General features: G+C 44.5%; 1 protein-coding gene across 4 annotated transcripts in view; it reads right to left on the reverse strand.

The window, feature by feature from the left end:
- LOC118505231 (homeobox protein unc-4-like) overlaps positions 1 to 24,440 on the reverse strand; it is a 62,981-nt gene that overhangs the window by 14,580 nt on the left and 23,961 nt on the right. For all 4 annotated transcript variants that reach the window (XM_036040761.1, XM_036040762.1, XM_036040764.1 and 1 more), the window contains exon 3: positions 6,512 to 6,690. In XM_036040761.1, coding sequence (XP_035896654.1) covers positions 6,512 to 6,690 — 179 coding nt within the window. The remainder of the gene's footprint in view (positions 1 to 6,511; positions 6,691 to 24,440) is intronic.

Here is a 24,440-nt window from a genome sequence, read left to right on the forward strand (position 1 = left end):
AGCCCGATTGGCCGCGGTCAGTATGCTCGCTCCGTTTCCTCCCGATGTCTTCCAACTGAGTATTAGATGATTCGATTGTGTGAAGCAACGGACGGTTTTCGGGTTGTTTCGGGGCTTTCTGGGGAGATTGGCTTTATGTTGCCGTTATTATTGCTATTATGTTTATCATTATTCATATGAGAATCGTTCGTTCTCATCTCGTCGGAAATATCAATGGGATAGAATCTTCGGCCCGTTCGACGTCCCGGTGGGTTTTTGGCACATTGGAAACCGAGGTGTATTTCTTTTCTGGCCCTGTAGGCCCCAGGTGTTTGATACGTACGCTGAAAATTATCCGACGATGATGGTGAGTGTTTCTGGGGATTTGAATTGGTGTTGAAATTTAATTTTCCATTGTTTCTTCCGTTCTTCAGAGGTTCGTTGAGAAGTTGCGATTGAAACGGTTCGACACCTGTGATAAGTAATAGTATTTTATAGCAGCTATAGTTAGCAAAGACATGAACCTTAGTATAGCTTACGGGAAGCAGGTACATTTGAGAATAATACAGAGTCTAGACTAATACACATTAAAAGAAACAAACGAGCGAGGCATGCAACTACGTCAAATATGATTTTGAACTATAAATATTCAAGTTAATTTTATAGCATTTTGAAACACTATGCATTGTGTAGCAGAAGTACTTAAAGTATTCCATACTTCTCCTAACATGATTAAACTCGCTACTTAAGCAAACCTAGATTAAAAATGACCCCTAGTCGTTTAAAAAGGGGAAAATGACACATTATAAGCTCTCCAAAAACTCCGATTGGATATTCTACACAATCCCATTGCCTATAAGCAGCATGTTAAAGCACGAATTTCAACCTCTTTTTTCTGCTCGTTAATGTCTTTAGCAACAAGCAACACCAGGGCCATAAAACTATTGCCAACATATTATGGTCAAAAGGCGATTAAAAAAATCGATTTTTAATTTAATTCCAACTACCCACGGATCGCACGGGATCGGCACCGAATGAAAGAATGGTGCATGAATTATGAGCTGGTACTGATCGCGGTCTATTGATTTCGTGCAGACGCACAAAGGCATGTCGATGTTTTCAACGCACCCGACCAACACAGCCAACCGGCCCAAACAAAAACGGTGGCTATAAAATGGAGCGAACATTTTAACGAGCGGATATATGCTGGAAAACGATAAAAAAATATATTATGTCCCTACAGGGTAGGGTAGAAGAGCAACAGCGAGTGTGCTCCTCTCCACTTTGCCACCACCGCTTAGGTCTCCGGTCGTCTTATGGTCGATTTTTAATTTACATTTTTCAAAGCATCCAGCCGCCTCATCGGTCACTAATATAATCATCAAGAAGGGTGCCGAGCGGACAAGACGGAGACGGCCGGCAGAAAACCCTGCGGACGACGCAAACGAAGAAATGATTAACTTAACTATTTACGCGATGACAACTGATCTTGATAAATAGGTGATCGGGACGGATCGGCAAAGGTTGGGCTGGAGGTGCTCCGGGGATCGGTAAAAATTCTGTCCCGTCTTTCCGTGTCTCTCCTTTGTTGGCGCGCAATATCCCTTTTTGTGCTTTTAAATTGGGTTTTGCTGGAAATTGTTGAACGACGCCGACGAGCCCGATGACGAACGCAGCAGCAACAGCAGTGGGTGGATCATTTGTTGAGTCGCTTTGTATGAATAGTGACGAGCGTGTGTAGACATGCTGGATATGACTTTAAATAGTTGCGAGGCGCGTCTATTGTGCGTAGAAGTGGGCTGTTGTTAATTTCCCGAGCTCGAAAGACAAGCGGCTGTGTAGCATTGTGAATAACATTTGTAGCAATTAATAATGAGAGTAGCAGACAGGAACACGATTACTTGAAGTTGTAATTTCTTTCTCATTTTTTTACCAGTACTCACTGGTCGCTTTTTTCGTACTTCAGGTCTTGAGATGAAGAATTGATTAATGATCTACAAGGATTAATAAAGTGTGGTAAGGGAAGGTGCTATAAAACTAGTTGAAGCACGCTGAAGCACTTTGTTATTGCTATGAATTATTCATTTTCAATTTTTCAAACTGTTTGGAATTTGCATGAAGTTAAAGTAATGCAAAATTTAAATTTTCTTAGCTACCAGCAAAGGAATGATAACCGCCTGAGAAATAAATCTGACAATGTACGCTCAGCTAAACTATAATGAACTGCGAATGAACTTACTTCACTCATTTAGAATGAACCACTAGCTTATGAAGTTTAGAGTGCGTAGTTGAATACTAACATAACAACAGCTTAAGTATATTTCACAAACGATCGATATTATTTAAGTTTAAATAAAATTTGCTATAGAGATTAAAAAAGAATGTAAAACGTAAACATTTTATTAATAATTCGCACGCCTCGTTCTTACGAAGAATAAGCCTCAATTTACATTTCCCGTGTCTTATTTTGTTCAGGATAAAAAACCAAGCCAATTGAAGCTTCGTGTTTAACAGAAAAGGCGGATCACGTTCTCATTTTTATCGCAGCACGTTCAGCTGCCTACGCGGCGTCCTGCTTTATGCATACGCGACATTTATTATTCCCATCATATTCCTTTTCCGCAGATTTCCATCCCGATTGCCGTGCGCGTCACACGATTTAAATTCAATTCGGTCATTTCGTGGAGAAATAATCGCAAACGAAATAAAAAATAAATGCAATATCAACAAACGGAAATGGAAAATTGCGAATAAAATGCTGCGATTGTGTGGAGTGTTTATATTTTATCCCACTTTTTGTTGCTCAACGAACGAACGGTCAAGAATCGTGCGCTGATTTAGCTGGCTAAAAGCTCCCCAAACGATACATCCTCCCAAAACTAACCACCAGCCAGCGGACCGAAGTTTATGAACCATTCAATCATCCATTTCCACCAAACCGTAACCGATCTGCCACCAAGGATGCTGCCCCTGTCCGGAGGAAAATCCTCCTGGCTGGGTTTATTACGAAACAAGTTCTAATAAATCACCGACGGAGCACGTAAATGTTCCAGATATTAAATTTAATTCGAACAGATTTTTAGCACATTACGCGCGTTGATTCGTTTCGGGACGAAGCCCGGCCTGATTCCTTCGAGCCTTTTTCCATTCAATTCTCGTTATCCAATTCCGCTGCCAAGGGAAAGAGCAAACCACAAGCCACCCGCAAAATGCACCCAAGTCGTTCGGATGCCAAGGGTCATTTGTCCAAACGTCAGACCGCGTGCTGGGGTGAAGTCTGATGAGGCTGATTTCATTTTCCTTACGACTGTGTGTGTGCACAATCAAGGGGTGGGAGGTCCCTCGGGTGCTATGAGAGCTACGAGGAGTCTTTGTACTGCTCATGCTATTGTGGAGGTGTAAAAATCGATTTCGGGAAGGAAAACAATCATCAGCAACAACGTCATCGCTGTGAATGAGCGCGCTGGTTCCATCTGTGACGGGCAAATGTCCTTCTTGATGGGCTATTTCTTGCTACATCGACGTGGTCAGCAAAGTCGGTAGTGAAACCATCACCGAATTGGATAAGGTTCGATGACGACGTAAAAGTGGGCTTTAAATACACATTACTGTGCTGTGTTGCAGTGGCTGTTTTTATATGAAAGGTAGGAAGACGTGTCCTGGTCCTGTTAATTCTAGATTGCGTTTAGCCTCACACAAACTTCAAATTTAAGAATCCATGATAAGAATACTTCAAGTTTTGAGGTTCATCCCTCTATGTCATCCAAAAACAGTTAATTACGAATCTACATCAGCAGTCACAATCCGGAATTGCATCCATCCCGACGTCAAGATTCGCGCCCCTCAATAAGCCTTGCATCCTGATCCCGATACTAACTGACAATTTCCCCCAAGTACACGTTAGGGGAAAGGTAGCCGTGTAGAATTAATTCAGTAGGAATCACAAAGAGAGTAAAGGAAGGAACAACCGCCTCTCGATACAAGTTGCGAAAACGAGGAAAAGCATCCCCCGCCGGTTTCTCAATAGGGATTTAAGTAATAATAATATTGTTGTTATGCTAGATTATTACATTCTCGCTACCACAAAAATCCAGGAAACATGCCCGTGCCTGTACTAGATGCTGACGTTGAAAGTCAATGAAACAGTCAGCGGGAGGCGTCAGCATCAAAGTTCGGAGCATAGGGAGCAAACGTTTGAGTTTCGCCACCCGCCTAGCTAAGGTTCGGAAGGACTTGTGGCACTTGTTTACTTGGTCGGTCGGTCACCAGACACCGGAGAAGTGGTAGAAAATAAATGGGAACAGATTTTATTACCAACCGAACCACGAGCTCGGGAGAGTTCGAGTGAAAAGTAAACAAGGGGTAATGAAGTTTCGCCCTTCAGCGCTGCTTTCGGAAGTTGCTGATGTGTCACCCCTCTCCAGCTAGGTCGGGAGATCTCTCCCTTCCAGGAGGGTTGCTTTATTGAGGGATTTGTAATGCAGCTTCTGGTTTTGTGACTTGTGAAGTGTACGCTGTGTGCTGGTGTGTTCTATCACCACAAAAACTGCGGGAAACTAATAGAATTTGTAACAAAGTAGATCCAGCGATAGGTTTGATGGGTTAAGAATTAAAACGGATAATATAATCAGAGCTGTGTTTGGATTGGATCGCCTGGAAATTATAGTATTAGACAAAGGAATTCATCCTCAAAAACCCCTACAACTGATGTTTCACCACTAGAGTTGGAGTTTCAAGAGTTTAAGCACATTTCTCCAAGATCTTCTCGCTCTCGAAGTCAAATTTTTCATGTAAAACAGGATAATTACAAGACAGAAAGTCATAATTACATCCACAATCCCGAGGCAAAAGGCAACATCCGACCCTTCCAAACGTCGAGCATGCGCCTATGTAGGGTTGTCCTATCTTTGACGCCGATTGTTGTAACAAATGATGTTTCTTCCTTTGCTTCCAAAACCCCTCGACCATCCTGCAGGCATCCTTCAGCCGTTTCCACCCCCATGGTCGGCCTTGTCGGCCGTCTCGTTCGGTGCCGGGAAAGATGTTGAATAATTTATAGCACATTTGAGGTTAGCTCAAGCGCCGCCATGGACGAGCGAATCTGTTCAAATTGAAATGATCCCGATGCCCGAAAAAGGCAAACCCCGGCCTCGCTACATGGAGGCTGCACCGGAGGCAATCTAGCATTCCGCGAGGGTGTTTGTAGGGCCGGCGGGAGTACAGATTTATGTGGTTGTTGTTTGGGATTTACACCGAGAAGGTGTGACAGGCTCATTGAGAGTGCGAGGACAAACTCTGGAAGGGAAGGCTCCGGAATTCCTTCGGGGCAATTTCCAACCAACTGCCATCCTTTCGCCATACTGTTTTGCGCATGCCGCAGATGATGGCTAGTGATTTGGAAAATGTTTCCTACACAAACAGCGGGGGCCAATTTCCCGAGCCCGAACAGGGAATCGCGGATACGCGGATTGTTGTTGAAAGCATTCGGGAAAACAGGCACACAAGAACTCGGTAGGGATGCTGCTGGTTCGGAATATTGTCCCCCGCTTTGCTTTACAATAATTGTGACAAACGTAGGAATGATTGTTTTTATTTTTATTGCTATCAAGCTGAGCGGAGTTTGGAGGGGTACACCGATTTGGTTGAAAGAAGCTAATTTTTTCATCGTAATTAGATTAGGATTAGTTTAACGGATCTCCACGAAATGGCTGGCAGTTTTCGAGGGATTGAGAGTCGTCTAATGCCGAGAGCAATCATCAATATCGTTAAAGTTGTTAATTAAATCGGAATAAAATGGTCGTAAAGATGCACTTTTCCTGGTTTAGTTTGCAGCAGTTTGTATGCATTGGGAACACAGTGCATTAGCCATAAATTTAAATCAAATCCCAAACTCCCAAAAAAGAACCAGACAGGTGAGCGGCAGTTTTTGAATATATTTAAAATAAAAATGTGCTTCTTTTCCTTTCCAGCTCCTTTCGCCGGCTGGAGTGAGCACGCATTTTCCTATCATTTTCCATACGATCAAAATTTATGAGGCTCCAAATTGAAATTAAATGCATTTTCCTCCACTACTCTCTCTCTCGCTGACACCCAGCCTCCCAGCCAGCGAAGAATTGGCTCAATGGAAACAATACATGAATACATGAATGAGATTGCTGTGTTGGCGCGTGTGTATGGAACGAGAGAGAGAGAGATTGCCATATTAATACAATCGTGTCCACGGCTCGCGCAACACGACCGAACATAAAGCATAATTTATGTCACAAAATGTCATCGTTTTTCTCCCCGGGATTGCTCTGCGGCCATGAATTATTACTAAATCGCAAAAACTGCTACGGCTCCTTAGCGGCGATACGATCTATTATGGCCGGTCTATTTGGTCTATCGCACAAAATCAACGAGCGGCGAGGTTATGGCAAAGATCAGCGAAATTGGCTCCGCTCGGCGATGACCCTTTCTCGTGGGTCGAAAACCCTTTTCCTGTTCGCTCAGCAGTTCTTGGAGATGATTTAAGTGGAGGAGGAGGACTTACCGCTACCCTGCTTTCCTTGAGATCCAACCGCATCGCCAGTGCCTCGCGCATAAACACGTCCGGATAGTGGCTGGCGGAGAAGGCTCGTTCGAGCTCCTCGAGCTGCCACGAGTTAAAGTTTGTTCGCGAGCGTCTTCGCTTCGACGCGCTGCTTTCGTCGTCTCCATCGGCGGCAGATCCTGTAACACAGAGTGATAGGAAAAGGGTTAGAAACTAACACTAAATGACTTAAATTCAAACTCAAAGTAATGGGCTTACAGCAAAAAAAAAAAAAACGATAACGGAATCAAGCTAACGAGCACGAATTACAAACTGAAGCTTCTTCATCGCCTTAGTCCTCCAACCGAACGCCATTGAACGGTACAGCCTAACGGAATCGGCGCGAATCATCGTGACTAATTGCAAAAGCCCGCTCCCGATTAGATACGGACCAGCTCGATTGCTGCACGCGGCAGCAGGCACAATTTTCACATCAACCAACTTTTTTTTTTCATACACACCTGAGAGGGTGACAAACACAATGAAATGAATTGACAGAAAATTGGCCTCCAACGAATCACCTCCAATTAGTTATGAAATCGGGCGAGAGAGAAAAAAAAGCTGTAGCTTCCTTGTTTGCTTTCGGCAGAAACAATCCATTCGTCCCAGTTGCAATTATTTTACGGAGAATTTAACACACGATAAGGTTTTTTTCCAAGTGTCGAGTCTGAAGGGAAGAAAATATATTTACCTGATATAAAGTATTATTTTAAGAAAAACAATTTAATAACTCATTGTTAACTCTATTGGTTAGGAAACAAAACAAACAATTATCTCACTGCCAAGACTCCGGTAAGTGTTCTTCGCCCAACACTTGTCAGCAGTTCAACTTTCATCCAGTTCCTTAATCTGTTTCTCATTACGCTCTCCGCTGGCTAACTCGCCTTATCGAGCCAGTTCAGGAGGCAAATGTGGCAAATGAGATTGCTTGAGCTGCTCTTGTCACACTCTGTCTCACGGGCTTATCAACTGACACGCGGTCTCCCTGTCACGGTAATAAGCAAAATTGATAATGATAATCATCCTTTTTCTCGGTTCGGAGGACGAGTCAAGATGAACACCGCGGGCAAGAAAACTTGAATTGTTAGTTTAGTTTAGAAGCGCGCTGAACAAAAAAATGGTGATGGTAGATTCTCCAGTCAAGAGAGCAACCAATGTAGCAATAAATTACCAACTGACAGAGGACGTGTACGAAAAAAAATGCTTGGGACGTATTAGAAAGAAAACAAAAACTTTACACAACATCCTTCAATCTGACAGCTCTGGTTGAGACAAACGTCAAGGCGGAGCGATAGCGAGATGTGTTCACTGGGAGATAGCGTTGCGGTCCGAGTTCACCCGAAATCCGGACACTCGGACCCGAAAAAAAAGCGTTGTGTGCACAGCAGGAAAATTAACGCGTAATGAGCCGAACGCACTGAGCCGTGGAGCGAGAAGCGCACTGGATCGTGTACACACCAACACACGTAGTAACACGGAATCACCTACTCAGCACACACACTTATCGTGTAATTGGAAGCGACTGGTTAGTAAATTATCACTTATTTATTAATTACTATTATCGGACACGCCACATGTTCCGCACCACTCCGAGCGTCAGCCAGTATCATCATCGTCGGTGATGTGGGGCTGATCAGCGGCAAATGGATCATCATTACGATCGTGGCAGCCTTTCGGTGGTGCGGTATTGCGATCGCCACATTCGTTTGACAATCGTCCGTAATTGAGCGCCATTAGTGCAGCACATTGTGCGATTACTTCAATTACGATCGCTTGCGAGAATAAGTGAGGCCAGCTAGTGGATAAAAGGGCGGATTATTAAACGATAAGGCGTAGGTATTCTGATCTCCTCCGGACCGGATGATTAATTCTCCACTGGCGCCGACATATTGAAGGCACACCAATTTTGTCTGACCGCACTCAAGCGTTCATCCATTATGAAAGCAAACAAAGTTGCGTGCGACAGTTGCGTGGGTCACCTCCCGACATCAAGCGAAACCTCCGAAAAACATACTGCCGAATGGGGCCCAGGAGGTTAGGTTAGGTTCTCCACGTGGCCGAACAGAACCGTTCAATTGTCACCGTTAGTGTGCAGCGTACCATAAATCAAACAATTACAGGTGTTAATCAAATGTCGTGCCCCGTTCCATGGAGCTTCCCATGGAGTGGAGAGCCGATAATTTTCCACCTTTCCGTCGTCATGGCCAAGTTGCACCGCGCGTAAGTTGTTGTTTATTTATGGAGCGCACTAAAGCACCAGATAACGTGACGATTGGGGTTGCGTGTGGTATTTGGATACGCGTACGTAAATTCGTTCGGTATAATATTGTCCTATAAAGATAAAAACGCGCACATTGCGTGAGGAGGAACTTTTGAATCTCCCTGATTGAATTCTAACCTCTGTTTCCGTCCTCTTATTTGGGACGAAAAACTAACTAAAATAATGATGATGATCACTAATTCCAAGGTCCAGGTACGAAAGATTGATGATTTAATTAGCCCCTCAGAAAATTACTTCACTTCAATCGTACATCCTGATCGCGCCTGATCCTTGTCAGAAAATCCACCTGTAGTAGACCTTTACCTTTCATTGGCTCCTTTCGCGTGGTGCGCCTTCAGCTTCCAGCACCGATCCGAATCAATTCGCCACAGTCTGCCGAATGTCTGCCTAGCGCTCACGAAACATAATAACACATAATGATAGCCAAGTCGGCGGTCTGGTGTTATTATTTAAAGCGATCACGAAACGAACCTAGTCAAAAAAGCAAATTTCCACTATCGATGATTTAATATCTGAAACCGATGAGACCAGGGCTCGAATCCGGAACGGGACAAATGCCCGGAAGCTTTGGCTCGCTGACTTACGTCCTTCTCCGTATGCCGGGCAAGGAACAGGTAGAACAGAAACCCTGTTGCGATCCTCGTGATCTCTTTTTCCAACTACACGGTGAAGATCGTGGGATGTTCGTTCCTCTGCCGTAGATCTAGATCGAGCGGAAGTTCCTTCACAGTCAAGGCATCAGTTTTAGGGGCGTTTTTGTTAAATTGGACAGGATCTGTGCTGAACTTTCCTGAGCGCAGGTTAAGACATCATTTTAATTACTGCAACGATATTTGATTGGGAAACTTAATTGTTTTCGATGCGATCGCCGAGCTCAAGTCACATTCTTGACGTTCGGACGTCTCAATCTACCACACTTGTGTTAGTTTCCTTATCATTATTAATGACTTCCAGTTGCGTTGCGTTGCGTGACTGAAATCATTTGAAGAGAATTCAATTTTCTCATACCTCAGGACGTATGCCTCGTCAAGTCTTGCCTCCTTAGCTGGCAAATCAATTTCTACACCCCGGATCCGGTTCATCCCCAAGAAAAAAAAAACAAAACAACGGCTTCCATCTCGACTGCCTCATTTGCATCCTCTTAAGAGCTCATGTTTGGCGATAGAGGGCCCCACTTTTGGCACAGTGGCACACTGAAGCTCATGCAGAAACGCATCATAATTTGTTTCACCGTGCTCACCGCTCACGGCTTACCAGGGGTGCGCGCAAATTGATGCCCCGGCCAGCTGCAGCCCGGCAACGCAAGGTATCAATTTTCTCCATTCTTGAAGACTAAATTGTTGAAGCACACGGGGCGGACCCGAAAACGGAACATCAACCGATGGACCGGTGAGACGATCCTTCGCGAGCAGGAAGCGCAGCAACGCGAGGCCATAAATTTAAACTGCCTCAAATTAAATTCAATTTTTATAATGACTTCATTTATTCCAACTTTTTTTCTTCCCTGTGCTCCGTGCTCTTGCCGATCGACACTCCGTTGCATGTCTCGATTGAAGACGATTGAAGGACAAGTCGAGAACTGTCGCCCGAGAGGCATGGGCAGCACGGTAGAGGGAGGAAAAAATGATCAGAATAATGATAAAGATGCGATGAAGTGATCTCCTCAGCGTTCGCGAAGGTGATGCTCGATCGATCGCCTAAGGGCATGTTAGCATAAGCTAGAGAAGAAGAGCGTTGAATAGGACGAACGTCGAATCCGCCTTTTCTTTATCGATGCTCGGAGCTGGCTTGATCGAGTATCTTCCCTGCTCTTAATAATCGAAAGTACTGCTGGTCGACGATCGGCGCGAATTGAAATTTGCGTCCAAAAAATCTGTTTCTGGCCAAGAATGAATGCATGTTCAAGCTGCAGCACCATTATCGTTATTAATACAATCAACGTTAAGCGACTGTGTGTTCTGAAGATTGGCGGGTTGCGAACGGCGGCCGTGTTGGATAGCTGGATGTTATTAATATTTTTTCACCCATCCGTACCGATCGTCGTCCACTGCTGCCTGTCTGCCTGGCTGCAAGTTAATTGTAGTTATTATGCATTATTTTTACATTGTTTGTGCGTGTTTTTGTTACACTGTTGAGCAAACAATTTGCCGCTCAGTTTTCGGGTGTCCAGTTTATTGTCTGGACTATGCAAAAATATCTGGCAACGTTCGGTGGTGTCTAAATACGGGTAGAACACAAGTTAAGTACATCAATTGCTTACTTTTAATTGAATAGTTCCCTTCGGAAGTGCAACTCATTTCGCCAAAGGTTAATTGAATTTAGCAAAAAAACAATTGGTCCCAAGTAACAAAATGTGAACCTCACTGTGCTGAGCCCATTTACCGAACGGAAATGATCGAAACCATTTTCGTACTCACAGACTCCTCGCTTGTTGAGCAATTTGTGTCCCCCTTGCTCTCCACGCACTCCAAACACCCCAATCATCCCTTAATGGTGTGGTACGTTTCGCGCTTGCGCACCCTTGCGCTTATTGAAATAATGCTCCGAAAACAATCGAGCCCGTCCACGGCTAGGCTGAATGGTGGTGATGGGGGAAGGGGATGCGATTTTTATCGATCCAAATTGGACGCAAACTGAAAACTAATAAATGTTAATGGTTGCGCTTGCTACCTCGGTACGAGAGGCAGCCCGGGCACCGTACACACCGTAGGACACACTTTGGGCCACTGATTACGGTCCACCATCCGGCCAAGACATTAAACGGGCGAACGTGATTTTGCAGCCTGGAAAGCGAAGGGTCATTGAGAGCAAACGGTGTTTTCCGTTGGGTTAAAACGATCCTCCAGTATGATCCACATTGTGATGAATGCAATAATTGAAAGAGATGAGAGGGTTTTCGCGGCGTGGTACAGTCTTTCGCGGCTTTCGCTAACTGTTTTTGAATGGTCCGTTCATCACCATCAACCGTCCGCGATCAGCTCCAATAGACTAGCGCCCGCTGATGAAAATGATCGACACTCTGGCCAACCGAAAAACAAAAAAAGGCAAACCGGCCCAACCGATTGCCAACGTAAACAACTGGCCCCGATCGCCTGCTGCCCGATCCTGATGATGATCATGTAGCCGATGATGGCGAGCACATTTATCGTAATAGCAAAATGACTCAATTGGGCCCCGCGCAAAGCGGGTTGCAATTGATTCGAAAGTATGCGTCCCTGGGCAAAGGTTGGTGCCCTTTGGCGCTGGTGCCTTTCTCCGTCCGTTTTTTTTGATGATGATGATGATCGTCATGCAACAAGTTAAACTGCACCACCACAGGGGTAAGTATAGGGTTAGGTGGATGAATGTGAAACAATAAGCGTAAATAAATACAGAGTCCAAAGGACACAGGATGCAATGGCCGGTATTCGGCTTTACCGGGCTCGATCACCGGGTGAAAGAGACTCCGTCTCGACGATCAACACTTCATTTGGCGGGTCGAGCATACGAGATTGGTGACCGAACGCGAAAATTGCTGTCATTTTGGGTGGAGTTCCGTGTTGCGGAATGGATTTAATTACGGGCTCCATATTTGGATCACAAAATGTCAGCACCATTTCAGGTTATCAATGAACCAGCTCAGTCCTTCTCCTGAGAGGAACCAGCGTCTTATAAGAGATGAATGACTTCTTTAAGTGATTGTGCATTATTCATTATCGAGGGATGGCAAACCCGGAGCTTTCACCATTCACCAAACAATCGATTGCGTTTTATTTGGTAAATTAAATTTAAACACACACACTTTCTGCGTGCAGGACAGAGCAATGCCCGTATAATCAAAATGCAGGTTTTGCGGCCAAGGGAACGGTTGCACCAAAGGTGGACTTAAGTGCGCCTAAGGGGAATGCAAAACTGCATCCTCCTCGACGCAACCGCTTCGGCCAATAAGCGAAATTGGCCATTCATCATGCATTTATGGTATCCTTTCACAAGAAGAAAACGGGGCACTCTGGTCAAATGGAGATACGCCACCAGAAATTGAGATCGATCGGAAGGTTTTACAGGTTGTGCAGAAGGTAAGCAAGCGTCTGCTGCAGATGTGATTAAATTAATTTATCATTTATTCAGCTTTAAGTGTCTTAAATCGGTTTTAGTTAGCGCATGAGGGATACTTATTATGGTAAATCGATTCGAAGAGGCAATCCTTCAATTAAACTGTTTGAAGAATGATTTCGAAGGATGTTTAAGTTGTGTTTTTTTATTTATCGTTGAAATGTGTTATTTGACAAACATAGAATGGTTGACAGCTACTTAAACAACAAGATTGATCTGAGTTCATTTTTTTTAATAGTGTTCATTAGCTGTGCTATAATTTTCTGCTATAATTCTCGCTTTACTTAGCTGTGCACAATCCAATCAACCTTTAAGCAATGATTCCATCGGATTCGAACTTTAAAACCCCAATTAAAAATAATTAAAAAATGACCCAAAATCGATTATTGCGTCTCTCCGTAATTGAATTGCCTTTCACCATGCCACTCACCAACGCGTGTTAAAAAACAGTCAAATCAAATCAAACCTAATTCACGTTCTTATCAGCGAAAGCGAAAGAAATTACGAATTATTACACCACGTGCCCAATTCCAGTACGGAGTTGTGCTTACCAATTTGATTGCAATTGAAAGTTACACGATAAGCGAAACGCTTCTTGTGCAAACGAGCACTGCCATCCGGTCGCGATGATACGAAGCTCGGAATCGTATTTTTTATTTCCTTTGCATAGCATCATTTTGACACACGGCCCGGGCTTGGTTTGCCTTCGTTGCACGACTTCTATTACTTGCTCGCAGGCTGATAATTTATAGCAATCGCTCTCGACGCTACTATTGCACGAATTTTTGCACAGCTTGATTTGTTTTTTTTTTCGTTTGCTCTGGCACGACTTCAGAACGTAGTAGAACGCAGCACAGCTCCACCGGGGTAAGGACCATTAATAAATCAAAATCACAATAACACAGTGCGCTGATTATGCTTTCCAATTTGGCTGTGCGGATTCGGCTGTGTGCATCCGGATTTTTATTTGAAAAGTTATTTTTTTGAGTTATATGCTCCCCTTGCTCACCCTTCACTCCCTTACCCAAGAGCTCCATGGAACGTTTGGGGAAGCGTGTTGGTGTAATGTTGATTCCTCTGTCCCTACAGCACCATTGGCAACTTGTGACATAAATCATCTGCCTGAAGCTGAACCTCCCAAAACTAACAGCGACAGGCTTTGGCGAATAGGCTTTGTTCGTTTTTCTATGCCCGGTCGGTGCACGCATGGCTCGGGTAAATTGAAAAATTATCAATTATTTTTCGACCGTGCTTTCCTGGGACCCCAGACGTCCTCGGCGAGGGAATCGGACCGCACCATTGCACATTGGCTTAATCAAACGCTACAGCAATAACAGATAGGCTGGCGACACGGTCGCACTTGTTGCCCCCGTTGCTTTTCGCCCGCGAGTGAGCTCCGGGGCCTGGGGAGCTAGCAGGCAACAACACGCCATGTAAAAGTCGACGGGTAAAAGTGAAAACGAACAAATGACAACATCACTTCCACTCGACCACCGAAGAAGCCGGGCTGTGGTTAGCATTTCGGTTCAGCCTTCCCCCCCCCCCCCTCTTCTGCTCCCATTCTCCAAGTTTCAGACCACAGGCACAGGCTTATCGCCCGGTTAGACTAACGCTAGATGTGTTGTGGGGTTTTTTGCGTTATCGCGTGGAAGCTAATTTGTGGAATTATTTAGATGCCATTAACTCCTCGGTTCGAACGAGCTGCTCCAATCAACAAGGCATCTAATACAAAACAACTGGTCAAACTAATCGAAAGTCGCGAGATGGAGTAAGGGCGCGAGGGCTGGAAAAAGGCTGTCAGGGTTAATATAATTATGTGCGAGATAATTGTCACCAGACAGACGCTGCCCAATACATGGTGAAATCATTTTTCCCAAAACAAAAACCTCAAAAGCTGTTCATCAATTCAGGTGATTGGAATCTGCTCACAAGTCCCACAGACACACTCACACGCAAGCAGGCCCTATTCGTTTGGCATTAAATTAAGTGAAGATTTATCGTTCCATCTTGAGGCCCGACTTATCGGGACTAATGCATCGACATCTCTTATGTTGAACGTTACGGCACGCGACCTGCCGCAGATCGGAGATACCTTATCCGGAACGAGAATGGTTCCGGCACCGACCGGCGGTGGTCCTAAATCCGCGAATCGTGGTGTAAATCCTTCGTAATTTGTCACGCCCTGTTTGAATGGTGAATAAATCATGGGCCTGTGATTGAACGGATGAGGGAGACGAATATTTTAAAATATGTTTTCTTTGTTGATAGTTTGCGTGGAAAATCTTACGGAAAATTGTGCCTTGTTAGAGTAGTACACCCGTGAATAGTTTAAAATTTTCATAATAAAAATCTTTTTAGAGAATTGATGAGATTTGCACCTTCAAGTAGGCAACGCGCTGTACACAACGAATGAACTAGTGCTAAGTAGTGAATGAACTAGTCTTATCTAGTAATAGATGAACATATGTGAGTTTTTCACAATACAGAAGGCTAAATTAACAATACTCGATTACGTACAAATTTTTAAATATTTTTACAAAAGAAAACGTCATCCCAACCGTCGCGTATCCCACCCGAACGCCGGCCTCCCGTAGCAAAGTAAGTGTATCAAATTGATATAAATATTTGCACAAAGAAAGTGGAAAATTAAGTCCTCGGTCACGTGCCGACCGATACGCCCCCGGGTACCATTTCAGTGCCGAGCTGTGAAGAAGCCACGTGTCTTGCGCCCCTGCGCTATTTTTTTCCCGGGGAGTGATAAAAGGTCTCGATGGTCTTTTTGAGCTTGTTTTGTTGGTGTTCCGGTGTTGTTGCAACAACGGGGTGCTAAATGGAACACGCACATACACGCACACGGACCGGGAACCGTATGGATCGGATTAGTTCCCAGTTTTCCATGCCGGTGACGGGGTTGCCTAGGGTTGCACGCGACCAAAGTGTCCTGAGAAATCCCGCGTAACGCCGCCCGGGTTCTACATTATCGCGTGGCCCCTTTTTTCACCCTTGGTTTTCCCGATCAGCCAATTTCCGATAAGCGATTAAGATGATGCAGGGTTGTGCGAGTTCGGTACAACGATGAGGTTGGCGGTATTCGCGATTTGTCTCATTTTGCTTGGTGATGCGTTTGATAATTTTACGGGATAAAGGCATTAAAAGCAAATAAATTTACTCGGCCCCCTCGGAAGTTGAGGGTGATGAACGGTGCCTGCCTGCGATGTGTGCTTTCGTTGTGGTTTTTTTTCGGCTCCCGAACACACCCGTACCGACCCGGGTTGCTTCCCAAGGCTTGTGGTTACTGGTGAAAATAAGGGAAGCGTGAGCTAATCCTTCAGTTACTTCCGCTCTTTATACCGAGCTCAACGATTGGGTAATTACATCCCACAATCAGGTTCGCTTTGCGCTTCTTTCGATTGGTTTGACTTTTTGTAGATTGGCATGAGTTGGCATGAGATGCAGATTGCGCGCCGGGGCTTGGTAGGCTTTTGGGAATAGCCGAGCGTTCGGGGGCCGTGTAACATGATCATACGATCTTTGATCATCAAAGGCAGCTCGGCGGCAGCACATTACTCTTAGCGAGTGTGGCAGGGATTTGTGTTATCTGTGTCGCTTCGTTCCGATGTGACAAATGTACGGTGTGATATGTGAAGCATCATCATCAGGCCAATCTTTGCTCGTGTCTACGGGGAATTTAGGGACTAAGGTCTCGTCGCTTACAACCGTCCTAGTGCGTTACACGTTGTCCTGTCTTAAAGGATTACAGGATACATTTGGCATTTTTGTGTAAGTTAGATTTCTTTTTGCTTGTGGGAAGCGTGGGAATGTCTGAATGAAATCTGAATAGGTTGTTATAAGCTGCCTAATCCTGTTGAAAGATTCTCACACAACATAGAAATATTCTCACGAATATGTGCTTATCGATTGAGGAACCATCCATTAATTTTTGAGGAAGTGTGTTATGAAGTGCTTCAAAACTGTTGACTTACAGGACATTAATCGAATTGAAATCCGTTAAAAAATCATGGAACAATTAAATGAGCTCTAGACGAACTTGACTATCGACTTCAAATGAATTAGAGCACACTTGTTCCACAAGAAGGTTTCAATGTTCTACTAATATTCTCAATACTCCTCAGGAGCATACTGATTAATTTATGTCTTACTTCAGCTATGAAGATCATGCAGATTCGATTCCTCCAAACATTTTACCCGGTTCTCCAGACTAATGGAAGCTCTACTAGTATTTGATAAGCTTTAAGGGAGGTTACTCTGCCTCCTGGGTCGTTGAAACTTTGAAGGATGACTCTGTTGTGTTACTCGGAGATCTAGTCCGAAGCGTTCTTCATCTGGTTCTGCTTCTAACACGGCAAAGACCTTGTCAACTGTAGCCTATGATTGCGCAGATCCTCGCGATGTCTAATTTCTTCTTTCAGAGCTCATACTTGATGCTCCAAATCGGTGTAGATTTCAGTCATATAACATCCGAGCACAAAAGGCTTGATACAAAAGAGCTGAATGTTGGACGCAGGATTATCGCATTAGGAATCATTACATTAGCCAATTTTCTTAAATGCATACAACTACATTACAACAATCACTATAATTCGAGCATTTAGCTTCAAGAACAGCTTCACATCCGCTGCATTGCATGCGCCATTGTCCCAGAACACCATTCCATAATGGTAACTCTTCACCGAAAATATGATTAGAATGTACCGCGATACTATCTACACAAAACCGCCCGCGATATAATCAAGCTTTGCGTGAGTTCGTGGCGAGCACGCTCGCTTTAATTGCGTGCTGGTGCTGGAATCCACGACCTTTTCTTCTTCTCTGTCGTCCAAAACATGTCATATCGCTTGTATAACAACCACCTTCACCATCGGCGGGTGGTTCACCCGGGTGCGTCTTCTTTAAAAGGTACGATTACTTTAAACTCAAATTAGAATAATCACCTCCACCGAGTGATGGAATTGTGTGTGCGTGTGTTGATGGGTGGGTTGGAAGGGGTGCGAAAGGAGGATATGGAGGGTGGAATTACATTCACATTACATGTGTTGCTGCTGCTCATTGCGATGTGCGTTGGCGAGTTACACCTTTGTGCTCGCGTTGTTCCACCGGGAGAGACCAATTATCGTAAAACGACTAATTAAGAGACAGCGGAATGGTTAGAGCTTAAAGTAAAAGCCATTTCCCCGTACCCGGGTCGCGTACTCCCGTGGGGCGTTTTCGGTCGGGGAAGGGAGATTCTCGAGCGGCTTGAGCGTTAGATTACCTTTCGCCGTTACTAGCCCGCCAACCCGTCTAATCGAATCAGATAAAAGCAAGTGAATTAAATTAAACTTCAACCCACGGACCGAAAGCCGAAGCACGTGTGGGTATTCCGTTCGGCTGGAAAGCTTTCCAAGAGTCCAAAATGTCTGTCTGTGCTCGCTCTCGCACCAAAGATGGCGTGCTTTCGCGCGGTTGTTCATTAGCTTCATAAAAGGGAACATTTATGGAATGGATGGAAGGTAGGACAAATAAAGCATAACTCTTTCCTCCCACATTTCGGATGGCCACACACACATACACAAACACCGGAAATGAATATTGAAACTCTCGCAAACAAAGGAAAACTAATTATTTAACTTATTTAAAGCTCGCCCAGTGGTTGGCAGTTGTGTGGGCACAGGCTCACTCTTGTTTCGAATAAAACTGGTCTCGACTCGCGAAACCTGCACCTCAAATGCAGTCCTTCCAATTGGCCCATTGAACAACCTAGTTAAATGAGTCCTCGATCCTCCGCGAGACTTCCTTTCGCATGACTTTTCTTCAACCTTGTCGAAACAGCTAGCTGCTCCAAGCGTCGTGGCTCGACACAGACGTATCGTATCGTTCGCATTATCGGTCCGATCTCCGACTCTCCACACCTTCCAATTAACGTTTAAAGTTATTAAAAGAAAATTGGCCAAAGCTGGCTGGCCGGGGAATAGGGCTTATGCAGCGTGCGTGGAACGTCGGAGCCGGAAGATAAGCTAATTAATTGCAAAATATTCATAGCTTTACGAGGCTCGAGTCGAGCGGTCGAGAACAAGCAGCGAGGTCCGAAAAGCTGGTGCATAATGAAGCCAAACGGCCATACCTGGGGCCTGTGGCAGTACATTGTACCGGAGACTAGACCACATCTACATATCGAGAAGATTTTTATGAGCTAAGAAAAAAAGGGGCTCCCTACAAGGTGTGATTCCTTATCGCTAGTAATCGTTGTGTTATTATTCTGTTTAGTGATTTTTTTATGCGTACCACAGGTTATTATAAACATTTTACACACGTCACGTATCGGTGGTTGTAAATGATTGAGTGTGATTGATTGTGTGGCTGGTAAGATGAAATTGATTTGATTTAGAGTTGGAAAAATAATTTACTACAAGAATGAAATTAATTAAATCCCGAGCAAGAAACACGAGAGAGAGAAAAAAAAACCAATCAAAACAATCAAGGGTAAATAATCGAAAACTGAAACTCGTTGGAGCAAAAACGATTGGGCGGTACTGGGTTCTAATGTTTAATGGATACCGAACCGGAGGCCACCGGAACCAATAGTAACGGTGTATAGCTGTCCTTCGGTTGCTTCGATTGCTGAACTGCTGAATGATGTAGCAGCAGCAGCAACGATGCGTTTACATAATGGATCGAGTTCGCCTCTTCTCGCGCGCCTGGTCCACCGTTGTCTGATCAATCCACAATTATGGAACCATTTTCAAACACACATTGTTAATTCGATCGAAATACACCGATAACCACCGCTGCCGAGCTGTGTAACAATGTGCGGTTGATTCGAGTAAAAAAAAAGCTGAAGCTGTTTCGGCAATCATCACATACTGTGGTTTGACCGGTAAATAAAGCAAGCTAAAGAAGAGTGTGTGTGTGTGTGTGCCCGTGGTGGAGCAACACATCTATATACACCCGACCTGGACCCAGTCTGTTTCCGTTGCCCATGTGCACATTTTAATTTAATTTTCCGAATAAGTTAATTAATTTAATCAATTTGTTATCTGAAACGTTCATAAATAACAGGGCCACGCTCGCCCGCTCGCTCGCTGGCTCACGGTCTATTATCTGAGCTGGGCCGCCGCTTGCCAACTGCTTGCCAAACTCTGCTTGCCCTGCGATGGAGCCCATTTGCCCAAACGCAACATAACGATCTGCTCCCTTATGCTGCGCTGACACAATAGAGGAACCGCCATGTGTATGAGTGTGTGTGTGTTGAGTTTATTAATGTTGTGCTCTGCTGTTTGTGTTTTATTTTTTTTTTGCGAAATCATTTTTTGTATCCCTTTTCGCTATAATTTTTCACCACATTCGCTTTGTTTCGCCGTATTATAATGTGCTGAATGTATTATAATTGTGTTGAAAACCGGGGTGAGACAGAGAAAAAAAGGAGATGAAAAATCGACCCTTTCCTAGGGAAAACTAGGGTGTACATAATTGAAGAAAGCCCCTTTTCCCCATTTTTCATTTATCTTTGCTCATCTTTAGTTTAGTGGTTTTATTTCGGTTGCGAGGTACAGGTGTGCTTTGATGGGACCAAAACAAACAAATACTACTTCACAGCTGGATTGTGGTAGTTGATTTGAAATATTTCAAATTCAAAATAACGTTTCAATGAAACGTGTTATTAAGCGGAGTTATATTGTTTTCTATGGTAATGTAGCCTTTTTTCCACTCTCTCATAGTGTTTTTGATGGTAATGGCAGTTTCTAAACATCATTTTAAGGGAAATAATTATACTCAAATTCACATAGTTTTGGGCGATAAAAATTAAAATCCATTTCCACAATTGTTTCCCGCAGTGGTGGTGTAGCAGTTTCAAAACAATAATCACTCTCCCAACTGTCTATTGTTCGTGGTCCGACGGATTTTCCTCCAAGCAGTAAGTAATAATCTCAGAGAGTATCATATTTAGACTCCATTCCACATTACCATAATATGGCCGTTTCCATTCACACCTAATAAAAAATAGGATGAAAATGTGAGTTCAGGAATTCGTAGAAAAGCTCGAATTTCGCTTTTTCCTTTATCGTCAATAACGCTTTACTTTAAAGCACTGTAGCAAAAGGCTTCACTCGTTTCCCATGAAGCAAAACTGGCTCCCCGAAACAATGCGCGTAATGTCCGGGCAGAGTGTAAGCCGAAAATAAATGAACTTTTGACAACCGTCAAGAGCACGGGGCTTTTGTGGGCCGTGGAAAATGAGCCCCCGAGCTAAATAAAACAGTTCACAAGCACTAGTTTGAGTAGTGAAAGAGGTGTGGTGGTCCATAAAATTCCAATTTTCGTTGTGCCGTCCGGACACATATTTATTCGAGATCATTATCCCCGCCTGGTGGTTGGGAAACTAGAAGGGGTGGAGGAGGGTTTGGGAAAACTGGAGTATTTTATTGCCTCGACGCCCAGTGGTGGTAAATGCTCCCGTGAGCTAAATCGATCGCTAATCGATTGACCACATGGTGTCGCACACGGTCCGGGTGTTCACACAAATTTTACTCTGCGCTCTCTGTGATGGGGGCTTAGGATTTATTTACCATAAGCGATCGATTTAAACATCCCCAAGCTGGCCGAAGAAATAAATCGAATCGAAACGAAACGTACTCAAATTACACTCGATGAATGATTACACGAATAATGCCACACGAACAATGCCAACAATATGGCTGGCTGCTGTTTTTGAATAATTGATTGTAGCTCATCATTAACGGAATGTGTTAATTGTATTTTCCTTCCCCAGAACGCACGCCAGCACGCACAAAACGCAAACGGTGAATTATGGCGAGCGTTCCTGGCGCCTCGAAAAACTCGCCCGGCGGGATTTTTTTGGGGGTGGACATTAATTTCTAATAGCATTTCCATGAAAAGCCAATTAAATAGAGAACATAAAATGGCGCTTAGTAGAGAGAATGTGTGTGTGTGTTTGTGCACGATTCTACGAAAAACAATTTGTGGTTATTCGGCGTTTATCGATTATTTCCATTAGGGCGAACGTGAGACGCTCTCACAAACACTTGTCGGTGGTGGGACCAGCAAGCAGAACAGATTTCAGTTCAACGTATCCATTCCATTCAATATCGAGTCCGCGGGCTTCTGGAGGGCAATACTGGAACCGAACACATTTTGCGCAATGAGAATTCTCCCGAGGATGACACTAAGTTGCCGAAAAGGTCCTGGACTCCACCCTCCGTTGGCCAACTTTGTTGTGGAGAGCAGTAAGACCGGAGAAGAAACCTTATGCGCAGCATCAAAAGATTCGCTCAAACGTTGTGCCTTTCTTCTGAGCATTGCATACGCAAAAAAGACGAGACACAGAAACTTTGTCTGGGTTTGTTTTTCTGGTCAGGTTGGGAAAATCGATATTGATCCACCTGATAAGCGTGAAGTCTTTAAGGACTCAGGAAGACCTATCGGAAGACGTCGAGATTCGCTATTTTTAACAGTTTTAGAGTTTTCTCGTGTCATTCTGGTATCTTGAAATCCCCCGCTTAGCTAATTTCATTAACTCCTAGAATTCTTCAGTTTGGACCCGGGTTTTGTCCAATGACTTCGTTCTTCACACAACTTTCCCAGCTGAACAGCAACTCATCTCGTTAGCCATCTGTGAGCGCGAGCCATCACCAACACAGCTACACAGCTCCGGAGCGTCTACATAAAGATTAAACATCCCCCCATTATATTGGGAGGGGATGACGTTTCCAGCAGGCAGGGGGGTTGTTCCTCTCGCTCTCCGAGCCAAGAAGAAGCAACCATTTTCGCTCCACACGCATGTGCCTTTTTCTTGTGCCGTCTCGGTCCAACTCACCCCTATTTTTCCTCTCAACAAATTTTCCCTCTTCAATCGCTCTCTCTCTCTCTTTCTCTCACTCTCTCACAGGAAAAAGCAACCGCGCGCCGTCTTCAGTTACAACGCGAAAGGGGCACACTAATTTCCCACAATGGCGACTTGTCAGTGAAAGAGAGCGAACGTCACGTGCGTCACGCTCTCGCTGACGTCGTCACCGCGCTCGCGTTATGCTCGCGTTATGTTTTATGCTGTTATTTTGCTCCGGTCTTCGGGAGGGGCGTGTCGCATTATCACGCCTTTAAAAACAATTTCAACGCAACGCAACTTTTTGTTTTGTGTCTTTCTTGTTTTTTTTCTCCCTGGCTTTGTTTTCTTTCTTCACGCTCTTGCTCGTTCGTTCTCTCTCTCTCTCTCCTTCTCTCTCGACACGTTGTTCCCCATTTTTAGGAGCTCCGAGAGTGTTGTAATTGGCCGTCGATCTGGCCCGCAAATATGTTGCTAATAAATAGTTGCTCCACTCGGGGCGGTGTTGCTGGTGGTATTATTGTTATTATTGCTGTTGTTAATGGTGGTTAGCACCAGCAGCAGTTTTCGTCCTTCGCCCGTTTTCTTTTCCCTTTGCAACATCGATCATTTTGAGGATATTATTTAAAGCGGAGATTTACGCTGCTCTTGTAGCCGTGCTTGTGTGCTGGTGGAAAGCTTGGTGCATCGATTTATGATGCCCCAACGATCGTCAATCGGAAGTTAATAAATTTAACGCTTCACGCTATCGGACGCTTCCCGTGAGTTGTGTTTTGTCTGCATTAGGCCGAAGACCTTGCCTCGAAGATCGAATCTTGACCGCGCCAAAATTTATTCCACTAATTCCACCAACCTCGGACGACACATTCAAACGACAGCATCCTTGCTGCACTGACGATGAACGTGCGCCGTCGAGTGATTTATTCTAAGCAATTTACGACGCCATGTTTCCATACGGGTTGCGCTTTTGAACGGTCGGTCCGCACCGCACCGTACCGGACGAAAATCTTTATTAGAGGCTCGGGTCAATCGATTCGGCCAAATTTTCGTCCCTCTAAAACCGGCAAGAGCGAAATGGGGCGTTTATCATGCGCACGATAAATTGCAACCAACCAAGCTAACCTGGGACTTGGTCGTACGAAACAACCGCAACCGTGGCCCGGACATCACCGATCGGAGAATCGTTTGTGTCGCGTCAAGGAAACCCGGTACCGGCAGGAGCAAGTGACGACCGGCAGTAGAAGATAATTTGTCCTTAATCGAATCTGTTTTATTTATTTGCAATATTTCAACCTTATACTGCAGTTGCATTACTTGCAACTCGAACCACACGCTTCAGCAAGACTCTTGTTGCGATCCCTGCTAGAACCAAATGGACCAGAACTCCCCTGTGTCGCGATTTATTTCGCCGACTAAACCGTCCGCCATTTTTCGCCCTTTCGTCGATGTCCCTGTGGAACAATTTACGAATCACGCATCTCCCAGGCAAAGGATTAATCGATAAACACTTGTCACCGATGACAAACGATCCGAACGGCGGCACACATTGCATGCAGCTCAGTAAATGAAACGGTCACACCGTTGCAGGTGCCAATGCGAACTCTGGTCCGGTTCTTTATGTTTCCCTGACCTAACTAACGAGCCTGGTTTGCTTACATGCACTACGCTGTAGCGTGATT

This window comes from Anopheles stephensi, chromosome 2 (assembly GCF_013141755.1).
Source record: "Anopheles stephensi strain Indian chromosome 2, UCI_ANSTEP_V1.0, whole genome shotgun sequence".
NCBI classification, from domain to species: domain Eukaryota; kingdom Metazoa; phylum Arthropoda; class Insecta; order Diptera; family Culicidae; genus Anopheles; species Anopheles stephensi.